Source organism: Plasmodium malariae (genome assembly GCF_900090045.1).
Source record: "Plasmodium malariae genome assembly, chromosome: 9".
Classification (NCBI taxonomy): domain Eukaryota; phylum Apicomplexa; class Aconoidasida; order Haemosporida; family Plasmodiidae; genus Plasmodium; species Plasmodium malariae.
Genome location: NC_041783.1, coordinates 1,235,162 through 1,248,277, shown reverse-complemented (window position 1 = coordinate 1,248,277; position 13,116 = coordinate 1,235,162). Strand labels below are relative to the sequence as shown.

General features: G+C 22.5%; 1 protein-coding gene across 1 annotated transcript; it reads left to right on the top strand.

Annotated features, from left to right (window-relative positions):
- Window positions 1-5,113: 5,113 nt before the first annotated feature.
- ATG23 (autophagy-related protein 23, putative) lies at window positions 5,114-11,563 on the top strand (the record flags this gene model as incomplete). The annotated part of the gene is made up of 18 exons (XM_029005056.1): window positions 5,114-5,170; window positions 5,353-5,436; window positions 5,608-5,652; window positions 6,071-6,142; window positions 6,274-6,390; window positions 6,597-6,659; window positions 6,790-6,843; window positions 6,994-7,044; window positions 7,218-7,565; window positions 7,825-7,860; window positions 7,970-8,011; window positions 8,103-8,156; window positions 8,278-8,328; window positions 8,578-8,676; window positions 8,847-8,936; window positions 9,084-9,194; window positions 9,589-9,623; window positions 9,847-11,563. The coding sequence occupies 18 exons, from the start codon at window positions 5,114-5,116 to the stop codon at window positions 11,561-11,563; spliced, it is 3,126 nt and encodes a 1,041-aa protein (XP_028861683.1).
- Between the last annotated feature and the right edge of the window lie 1,553 nt (window positions 11,564-13,116).

Here is a 13,116-nt window from a genome sequence, read left to right as displayed (position 1 = left end):
ATATATAATATATATGCATATACATACGTACATCCTTCACGTCCATGTCAAAAAATAGGAATATTATATTTTCACTGTCATTGTGTCATTTTAAAAATAACATCATTTATGGTTCCAAGATTCAACTACAACTCTATTTGTGTATTCATACAATTCTGAAGGACAGTTAGACGTGTTTATAAGGATGCAGAGATCTATGGCTCTTCTTCTTCTTCTTCTTCTTTCGGATAAATATATATTCATAACTTTGTTCTTTTCCTATTTTTTCATTTCATTTGTTTTCATTGTATCCTTTTTCATTTTATTTTTTTTCATTTCAGTTTTTTCATTTCATTTTTTTCATTTTATTTTTTTCATTTTATTTTTTTCATTTTATTTTTATTATTTCATTTTGTACCATTTCATTTTATATCATTTCATTTTATATCATTTCATTTTATTATATCATATCAATTTTTTTTGTTTTCTTTTATTTAAAGGAAAAAGGAAGTTAAATGTTTTCCGTTCATTAAAGCAGATTATTATTTCAAAGTAAAACTGGTATCTCAATTTTTGCTCCAGCTAACTTAAAATATATATATATATATATATATTACACGAAGTGACTTTAATAACGTTCACTTCACATCATCTATATTTTATTAATACTCTTCAGTGAAATGCTTAAGATGACATCCAGTTAAAAAAAATTTTTACGCGATATAAAAAATAAACTACTTATGAGAATAAAAGATATGTATAAATATGTTAATATAAAAAAAAAAAAAAAAAAATTATGTTTTTTTTCCCCTAATGGGTTATACATGCATAATCTATATATATATGTACGTATATATTTATGCATTTATGTATGCATATATGTATATACAAGTTAGGAGCATTTGAAATGAGTTATTTTTAGTCTTTCTCGTTTATTAAAATTACATTACAATATTAGATTAAACATACATTTATATACGATGTACAATGTATGTAAATAATGAATACGAATGTACTGTATATAAATATAACGTATTTAAATTAATTATATATATATGTGAGCGTACGTGTATACCTACAAATTAGCACATTTGCAGTTTTTTAATTGAATAGTATTTTTATTTTTATTTTTTTTCTTTTAAAAGAAATTTTTTATTTCATTGACATGCTGTGCATAAATTATAAAAAAAAAATGTAATCAAAATAATACACAGAGTAGTATAGTCCATATAAAAAACTGTCCTTATTTTTCTATTTGTAGCTTTTACTTTTTTTTTAGTTTATATCTCTCGTCACATGTATACTGCTTTTTTTTGATATACTTAGGAAAACCTTTTTTTTGAAATTACATTTAAATGAGGATGCTTCCAAAAAAAAAAAATTACATACATAAATATGTAATATATATATATATATATATTCTCGTAAATATACTTATATAGGTACATACACATTGTAGTTACGCAGTTATATATACGAATTCAATGAAACCATGCAAATAGGCAATTAATTTAAACATCCGTTATGGATATTTATACATACATGTGTAATAATTAACGAATATATTAGGTAAAAAAGATGAAATAAAATTCTACACAGTTCATATACGATTCATTTATTCTTTCTTCTCTTTTTTTTTTTTTTTTTTTTTGGACGGAGAACATCAGAAAAATTATAATTTAAAAAATAAGAAAAAAACACGTAAACGTAAGATGTGTGCTTATGCATCTACGTAACTCCTACGTCTCCTTCAAGAAGTTTTTATCTCATTAAATTTTATTTTATTTCTATTTATTTCGTTTTATTTCTATTTATTTCGTTTTATTTCTATTTATTTCGTTTTATTTCAATTTATTTCGTTTTATTTCGTTTTATTTCGTTTTATTTCGTTCTATTTTATTTTGTCCTATTTCATATATTTTTTTTATTTTATGTATTTCATTTTATCCGTTTCGCCTTATTTTTCGTCCTTTTTTGTCGTTTCCAATAAATATAAAAATTGCAATATAGAATTGTAATTTAAAAAAAAGAAGGAAAAGAATACTCTTTTTTATTTATGCCCACAATATTATTTAATAAATAAAGGCGTAAAAATAAAAAAAAGTATAGCTAAGATATTTCCTTAAATGTGTAATAAATTTTCTAATTCCATTAAGCGAAGAATTAGCGCAAGACATATAATCTTGTAATTCCGCATAAAAATAATTAAACAAACATAATTGTCCATTTAAAATAAAATAACGTTTTATTCATTTCTCTCCAAATATATGGGTGTCAAAATTGAATAAGCAAATAGATATATAACAAAAAAATAAAAAAAACGTTCATATTTTTACAACATTTTTTAAATTCCCATGAAATTATTTTTTTAAATTTAGCTACTATTTTTTTATGTTTTCTTAAACTTTTTATTTCCTGTCATTTCCTTTTATTTTTATTATTGTTATTATTACAGTATATATCTATATATGTGCATATATAATCATTCACCACGTGGCATTTTAAGAAAAATTAATTTTTTCGTTTTCCTGTAAAGAGGAAAAAACTATTCTATATTTTTATTTTACTTTTTAATCTTGTTCTTCCACTTCTCCATTTTACACAGGTTTATTCCGGCCATTTATCAAACAAATTGCATTTTTTTGATATGTGCGTAGTTACAGAAAAAAAGATCTACATATAAAATGCATGTCCCACATTCTATTTTTGCTATATTTTACTATATTGTTTGTGCACTTTTCAATGCAACACTCTTTTCATTAATTAATTTTTTATTAAAAATGATTGAAGAGAAGTCCATTACAATTAAAATAATGCATGTTTATATTTAGAATATTAATTATATTCTTTAATGAATGAGCGGACTTTATTTTTCCATTCGATGGTGAAATTTACAGAAAAAAAAAATGTCACGAAACAAGGTTATAAATTACAGCTAGTTCAAAAAAAATATAAAAAATACAGACATATATATATACAAACATATACATATATAAACATGTACATATACACACAAACATGTACATATACACACAAACATGTACATATACACACAAACATGTACATATACACACAAACATGTACATGTATAAACGCATAAACATATAAACATATGCATATATAAATATATACATATATAAACATATATACATATACACAAATGCATACAACGTTTAAGTAACATTTCTAGCGAAAATTTTAAATACTTTTCTCATTTTCAAAATCTCAAAAATTTCTTCAATTCACAGTTAAAATGTACGTATTAAACGTAAAATAGCAACTAAAACACTCATAACAGTTGAGAAATGCCCAACTAAAACGCTCATAACAGTTAAAACATAAACAACTAAAGTGCGTGTAACAATTAAAAAGTAATAATTAGCCAAATTTAAAGTAAAAATTTTAAATAGCCACATTAAAAGTAAAAATGAAGATAGATAAGAGGGAAGAAAAAAAAAAAAAAAAAAAAGGTATTATTATACCATGTTTGTATAAAATTAGTATCTAAATAAAAAATATTTATTACCAAACATAATAATTGCTGAAAAAAAGGATCTATTATAAAAGAATTTTAAAAAATTAATACTTGAAATGCAATCTTACACTTCAATAGACTTATATTATTAATTCGGACAAACACATAACTATCAATGAACTTTTAAAATATAAACTTTTAAATTATTTTTTATTGATTTGTATATTGTTAAACAACTAATAAAAAAAAAAAAAAAATTATTTCGCGTTCAGGTGATTCCTGTTTAAAAAGCGCTGTTCACATTGTTAAAAAATTTTATAGAAAAACTAATAAAATAGACACAAAAAGAATAGATAACAAAAAAAAAAAAGAAAAAGAAAATGAAATAATTAACAGTGAGTTAATGTAGACTGATTTGTAAAAAACAACAACAAAATGTGTAGTAAGAAAAAGAAAAAGAAAAAAAAAAAAAAGTTATGCACATGGTGCACACTCATTTCTTTTTCTCTTGAGATAACTTACACTGAACCACATTTAACTTCAAAGGAATGAAAAATTCTGGAAAAGGAAAATGACATAACTGTACATTTTGCACAGTTGTTACTCAAACACACGCGTACACACACTTACATGTTCATATATATACACAATACGTGTATATATATGTATAAATATATGCATATATACATGTATATGAATGTTACCCGTTCTACAAGTGTAATTTTAAAGACGTTAAAACAATATACACCATAGGAAACATATGTAAAATGGATTTATAAAAAAAATCTTGCTAAATTTAAAGTATCAGTAAAAACAAAAAAAAAAAAAATGAAATGTTCTCAAATATTCGATTTATGTACAAGTAAGAACCACAAAATTTTAAGGGGTAATTTTTTTTTTTTTTTTTTTTTTTTGAAACATTCTTATTAATTGAAAAATTATTACACACTATACGTAAATACATATCTAAAATATGCTCACGAAAAAACATGTAACACAGATACTAAAATAAAATAAATTATAACAAAATAAAACAGAACATATCAAAATAGAACATATCAAAATAGAACATGTTAAAACAAAACATATGAAAACAAAACAAAGCAAAATAAAACGAAACGAAATAAGAAACATTACCATGACAACAAAAGAACACGTTTATGTCATAGAGAATTAAATATAAGATACAGTTCAAATATATCCTTTAAATTTATACACATATGTGTAGTTATATATAGATAGATGTATCTATACTTTTCATTATTTTACATGAATTGATCATAATTTTTTTTTTTTTTTGTCTTGTTAAATAAAAATAATTGAATATTATTTTTTTTCCTAAAATTAAGTCAGATACACATTTTCAGAATATATTTATCACAAATAAATATACAGCAAAATTATAATCATTCTGATTAACAAATAATTCTAAAAAAAAATTTTATACTACGTTTATTTATCAAAGTCCGTAAGAACATGGCCAATTTTTTTAAATTTCATTTATGCATGCTTCCTTTCATGTGCTTGTACATATACGTATATTTATACTCCTTGATTAACATCAGGCATTGTGTTATTTTATTTTTTTTTTTTTTTGTATTATTTATTTATTTTATATATTCTTTTATTTATTCATTTGTCCTTTAGGAGATCTGTAAAATGACTAGAGGCAGAAATGAGCTACAAATTAACAATTCTATTAGCAATGCGTTGCTTGTACGAATTAGGAAAATTTTAAAAATAAATAGAACTATAAACAACAAAATAAAAAAAAAAAATTAATTAAAATAAATGAATAAATAAATAAATATATATATATATATATATATATATATATATATAAACATACGAGATAATTTTTCACGCTTTTTAGTTCAATTGTTATTACTTTTTTATAGCTGGAAATTAAAAAAATGGAAAAGGAATTAAAAAAGCGAAATGGGGAATATGAGGAACTGAATAATAACTATAGAGAAACATACGTAAAAAAAGAAAATAATTAAGCTTAAATATATGAATATATATATATATATATATAAATACATATATATCAATCTTTAAAAGTTACGCAAAACGTATTTATTGATCTCTCGAAGAATAAAATTGCTAAGCCGTTCTCTTATTTTTTTTCTTTTTTTATTTACAACATTTAGGGCTCATATATCATGACAAAAACAAAGTTGGATGAAACTGCAAATGTAACAAGAAAGACAAAATAGAAGGATAGTACTACAGTAGAACAATAATGTAGTTTAACATATCACAATACATATATAATAATAACCATGTTTACATGTATATATATATACGTACATAAACGTACGACTCAGTAAAAAGCAGCATATATATATTTAAAGTTAAAAAATGAATAGTACAAAAATTGAAAAGATTTGTATAACAAATTGTGTAAAATATATAGAAGAATAGATAACATGAAAATTACACGTAGTACAATAGTATATAATTTATTTAGACAACTATTTAAATCGATCATTTTCAAATTATATACATATGTATGTAAAAACTAAGTGCAATAGTATAAGCGTGTTTGTATATATGTATACGTCTATATGCATATATATATACAAATAACATATGAAAATTTTAATTTTTAAGAATTATGAAGAGGAGATACGAAAATTAGATGAGATAATAAAGGAAAAGGAAAATGAATACATGGATTTAAGAGTAATGAAAATAAATAAAAATATAAATACAAGTTTAATTTACATGATTTTTTTTTTCTTTTTATATTCTTTTTATATTATATTTTTAATATTATTTTATTTTAATTTTTTTTTTTTTTTTGCAATATATAGGTTAATTTTCAAGAGTTATTAGAAGAAAAGTGTAAATTAGAGGAAGACGTTAATAACTATGAAAAAGCTATTTATGAAATTAACGAAAATTCGGCATCCCAAAAGGAAGTGCATAAGGTATGAGAAGTTGTGGGTCTATTCATATCTGTATATCCTCCTCCCTTTCCAAAACCCAATATATATATATATAGATATATAATATTGTCTATCATTAATTTAGCATCGTGAATCTACTGCTACATGTACTTCTGCATATACCTCTACTTGTACATCTACTTTTGCATCTGCGTACATCTATATATTTCCCTTTTGGATCCATTTAGGAGGAATTAAAAGAAATACAAGAAGAAATTTCGAATCTTTATTCGCAGATCGATAAGTTTAATGTAATATATATTTCTTATTTTCTTTTCGTTTCGAATTATTATTAGTTCATTTATATTATAATTACCCCTAATTGGTTGCACACTTTTTTTTTTTTTTTCATACTTGAATATCATTTGCGTATAATTATAGGAACAGTTAGACCATATGAAAACAGAACGTCAAGAGCTACACAAACTTAATGAAGTAATTTGCATTTTGCATATATCACTTCGACATGTGTATAAGTGTAATATATATATATATATATATATATATATATATATATATATATATATATATATATGTGATCCTTTTATATTTACCTTGTTTGTATTTGTTCTTCCCGTATAATAGCATAAAAACAACATCATTGAAAACTTAAATAATGAAATTTCAAATTTAAAGGTAATACAGATTTAATTGGGGCCAGATATAAATTGATACTATTAAAATTTAATAATACTTATATGGAATTACATTTTTCTTTCTGCATTTTGCTTTTTACATTTTACGTTTTACATTTTTCTCTGTTTATTATTTTATTTTTATTTATTTATTTTTTTCCCCCTGTAAATCAGGCAGAGAAAAAGATGCTTGGACTAGATATGGACATAGTCAAAAACGAGCAAAATAAAATAAAAGTTGAATTGAAACAATTAGCTAAAGAAAAAGAAGAATTAAAAAAAGAGCAAGAAAAATTAGGTAAAGAAAAAGAAGAAATTGATAAATATAAGGAGGAGTTGTTAAAGGAAAAGGAACAAATTCAGAAAAATAAAGACCAGATAGAAAAAGAAAAGGAACATATACAGATAAATAAAGATGAATTAGAAAAGGACAGGGAACGACAAGAAAATAACTTAAAAAAAATTATTATAAAATATGGCAATTTACAGAAAGAAGTTGATGAACTTACGGCAGAAAATTCGGTAGCAAATGTGCCTATTGTACATATACATATATACATATTTATTCCTACATCTATACTTATAAATATACTTATATATATATACTTATACACATACTTATACATGTACTTATACATACACTTATATGTACACCTACACATATACCTATGTATATATCTATGTATACATTTATTTATGTACACTTCTATTTTGATTTATATTTACGCGTACATAAATATAGATGCACATATCTTTTTTTTTTTTTCTTCGATAGGACAAGATCAAGAGCTTAGATCTCAAATTACAGGAAATAAAAGTACACAGCATGTAAAAATATGGTGCAAAAAAGTTTCATAATTTTGAAGATTATTTTTTTATTAACGTCTTTTTTTTTTTTTTTTTTTTTTTTACTCCTATTTTATTAGAAGGAATTGGCTAGCGAAAAAATAAAGAATAACCAACTGAAAGTAATATATCGTACAAATTATATCGAAACATATGAATATATTTTTTTATAATATTTTTAACAATAATGAGATTTCTTTTCTTTTATTTTAGGAAGAAGTGGTCAATAAACAGAAGGAAGTTCTTAAGAGGGACTCCATTATTCAAGTTTGTCATTTACGCATATGATATATGTGTCCATACATATATACATACAAGCATATGTAATATTTATGTATCACTGTGCATATTGGATAATGTTCTAATTTGCTTGTTTAATTGTGTGCAGATTTTGTATAATAAATTAAAAGAGAAAGAAAGCGAACTGGTATTATTTCAGGTAAACACAAACACTTGTATGTGTTTGTACGTACTTGTTTGTATGCTCATAGAGTAACTTTTTACCTAAGTCAACGTTCATACAAACGATGCAAATTTGAATTACGAATTATTGCAGTGTTTATTCTGTTTTATTGTATTAACTTTGTTTTATTTTTCTCCATTAACTTTGTTTTGTTTTGCTCCACTAATTTTGTTTTATTTTATATAAATTATTTCATTTTATTCGTTTTTCTTTACCCCTTTTTAGAATGAGAATTTATCCTTGAAAAGCTACAAAAAAGAGTTGAACAAAATACGAGAGAGCAAAAAATGTGAAATGGACAATATCGAGAGTGACTTACATGAAGTAAGGGATTCATATAAAGTGCACTTTTTTTTACTATTAACAAAGATTTCTATAGACTTTTTATTATCTTCATTCCCTATGTTACAATTCCAGTTATTATTCGTTTTATGGATGAATATACATTATAAATTTTTTTTCTTTTTTTTTTTTTTTATATATTTATTTTACAGAAACTAGCTAAATTAATAATTAAAAGAAAAATAAAGGAAAGAGATGACTTGCACTTTGAGGGACATCCGCAATCCTTGCTTTTAAAAACAGTAAATGCAAGAACTTTTCACTAAATAGGGAGGAAACGTTGATGTGTGTTCATTTGTATTATATAATTATGTATGTACACATGCATGCATGTATGTATGTATGTATGTATATATATATATAAATGTTTTACTATTTTTTTTCTGTAGTTGTGGTTTGGTTATGTTGACTTATGCAAAACTATGCTAAAAATGCGGGACGCCTACCTATATAGTGGGAACAAAAATCATCGGTTTATAACTGCCTATGACACTGGTTTGGTAATAAATGAAGCTGTTTTATATATCGTTTTTATTTTACTTTGTATTTTAAATACTCGTATTAAAATCCTTATCTAAATCGATGTAAATTTTGTTTAATTTTAAAAAATACACGTCACTCGTTTTTAAAACTTTATTTTGATAACTTCATTGTAATAACTTCATTGTAATAACTTCATTGTAATAACTTTATTTTTATAATTTTATTTTATTTTTATAATTTTATTTTATTTTTATAATTTTATTTTATTTTTATAATTTTATTTTATTTTTATAATTTTATTTTATTTTTATAATATTTTATTTTCAATTATTTTGTTTAATTTTACGTTATTTTACTGTGTTTTATTTTATTATATTTAATTTTAATTCTTTTTTCATATTCATTTGGAAGTTCTTAGACGTGAAGGAAGAAAGTGCGAAAAAATGGTAACAAGCATGAAATGTTTTTACGAATTTGTAATGTGAAATTTTTTTTTATGAACATATAATAAAAAATGTTTTTACGAATTTGTAATATAACATTTTTTTTTATAAACCGCAATGTGAAATGTATTTACGTATTTGCAATTTGAAATGTGTACGGAACACAAAAGAAATTTTTTTTCAAATGCATAAACATATGTGCATTTTTTTTCTACCTTTTTACAAGCTTGCTTTCTTACAAGAACGAAACAAGAGGAATCTTTCTGATAAATGAAGAGGACGCAAAACATCTGATTTATGTAGGACCATTTAATAAATTTTATGGCTACAGTGTAACAGTAGGTAACAATAAGAATAATTTGGAAATAGCTAAATGTCGAAAGTGTAGTTATATATTTGAAGAAATATACGAAACGAAAAAAGGAACAAAATTAGTTCTTATAAAAGAAAAAGAAAGCGGAAAATATTTTAGCGGGTTAAGCAAACAGTTTTATTTTGATAAAAAAAAAAAAAAAGGAGTTGACAATTCAGATTATAATAAAGTTGTAAATAAATTAATTAACTATATAACTAATGAAAAAGAAGAGAATGGAAATATAATTATAAAAACTAGTGATCAGAAATTAAAAATTGAAAATGAAAAAGAAACATGCTTTTTCGTAAAAACAGCTGAGGAGGATACTACTGCAAATGAGGAAAAGAGTTTTCAAGGTAATGATAATAATAGTAATAATAATAACGTAACAACAAAAAAAAAAAGTAAATCTCAAACTACAGTGATGCTTAAGAAGAAAAAAAAAAAAAAGAAAGTACTTCCCAAAAATGGAAAGATAAAAGACCCCAAATTATTAACACCTCAAGGAAATAAAAAAGAATTAAAGGTTAAGGAAATGAATGAAGAAAATTTACATAAATATAATATAGCAAAAGATATGCTCCTACTTTCTGATAATAGTAGTTATAGCACAAGTACAACAGACAACGATAAAGATGATAGTGTTAAATATAACTTAAAAAACAAAGTTAACACTGAAAATGAGAAGAATTTTCGTAATAAAAACCATAATAATAATTTATTATATAAATCATTGGCGATGAATTATATGCAGAGCACGAATATCTCCCTATCTGAATGTATACATAATGACATTAATAGTAATGGTAATAATCATATTAAAAATAAGGTTAATATTAATAATGTTAATAATAATGTTAATAATAATGTTAATAATAATGTTAATAATAATGTTAATAATAATGTTAATAATAATGTTAATAATAATGTTAATAATAATGTTAATAATAAGGTTAATATTAATGTTAATAATAATGTTAATAATAATGTTAAAAATAATGTTAAAAATAATGTTAAAAATAATGTTAAAAATAATGTTAATTACAATAATAATAATAATTTGAATTTTAATAATAATAATAACAATATGAATATTAATAATAATATGAATATTAATAATAATATGAATATGAATATTAATAATAATAATAATACTAATATGAATATTGATAATAATAATACTAATACGAATACTGATAGTAATATTAATAATATGAATATTAATAATATGAATGTTAATAATAATATGAGTGTTAATAATATTAATAAAAATAATAATAATAATATGAATGTTAATAATATGAATGTTAATAATATGAATGTTAATAATAATACTGTTGCTGATTTTAACAATACAAATATCGTCCTAACAGCGAACAAAGATGAGGCTATCTTATTCGAAATTTTTAATTATGACCAAATTGTTGAACATGATGCTATTAAATTTGCCTCAGAATGCCTTTTACATTTTCTTTCTAATTTTAAAAAGGCTAACTCCCAAGATGTGTCATTGACAAGCAATGAACAAATCTCTAATTATTTTTCATCCCTCGAGGACGACTGGTCCATTCTACCCTCTTATGTATAAAAAAAAAAAAAAAAAAAAAAAGGAAAAATAAGAGCCAAAATGGGGTAGAAAAATGGAAGCCAAAAATGGGGTAGAAAAATGGAAGCCAAAAATGGGGAAGAAAATGGGAGCCAAAAATGGGGTAGAAAAATGGAAGCCAAAATGGGGTAGAAAATGGAAGCCAAAAATGGGGTAGAAAAATGGAAGCCAAAAATGGGGTAGAAAAATGGAAGCCAAAAATGGGGAAGAAAATGGGGAAGAAAATGGGAGCCAAAAATGGGGTAGAAAAATGGAAGCCAAAAATGGGGTAGAAAAATGGAAGCCAAAAATGGGGAAGAAAATGGGAGCCAAAATAACAACCAAAATGGGTAAGAAAATGGGAGATAAGATGGGGAAGAAAATGGGAGCCCAAATGAGGATCAACAGTTTTATAGCAAAATAAGTTAAAAGAATAATTGCTTTCAAAAAATGGAAAAAAAAATAATGCGCCTCAAAATGGAGTAAAATTATATAAAGTCATCAGAAAAATATGAAAAAAAAAATTTACGGCAAAATTTTAACTTTGAAAATAAAAAAAATAATAAAAATAAATAAAAATATATATAAAATATAAAAAAACTACTTAATGTTACAATTATAACTGAAAAAATTATTAGAAAAGTATTGTTAATTTTTTTTATTAACTTAATATAATTACCTTATTTAATTATTTGTTTTTTTTTTTTCTTATTATGTACCCTTCTGAAAAAATCACGTGGTGAAATGCTATTTTTTTATTTGAAATAAGTTTTTTTTGAAATTTTTTTTTTAGCTATTTAATAAAACTGAATACATTATTTATGTGTATACTAGTATATAATGTTTATATACATATGCAACATATTTATCATCATATACTAGTTATTTATATATGATATATAGAATATACTAATAGTTTATTAATATATATTTTTTTTTACCTATTTTTATATATCTATTCTATAGAAATTAATTCCACATAATTTGCCTTTTTCTCTAAATTATGTTCTTTTTTTAATTTTTCTATATATGTTATACTATACATGTATGTTTAATAATGTATATTTACTTTTTAATTTTTTAAGTTCCTCCTTTTTTGTAAAAATGTTACATATATATATAGATATAGATAGTTATATTTCATTAATATTTTTATATTTACTTGATTTATCTTTTTTTTGACCTTTTTTATGTATCTTTTTAATAGTTATTACAATCCGCTTAATTTTTTTTTTTTTTCTCTACGTTACGAATCTTTTTATTTAGTTTAATTTTTCTATAATACAATAACATTTATGATGTTGTTTATTAGTTTTTAATTTTTTTTTTTTTTATGACCTATTTTTATATTAAATCCATGTAACCTATATATAATATTATATATTTTATGTATATATTTATAGAAATATTGTAAGTGTATTAATATATTTAGTAGAAATTTTATCTTTAAAAATTTGGAAATTTTTTAGTATGTAGAATGTTATCCTTTTTTTTTTTTTTTTTTTTTTGCTGCAATAAAATAAAGGTAACAGAAGAACTTGATTCATTATAGTCGA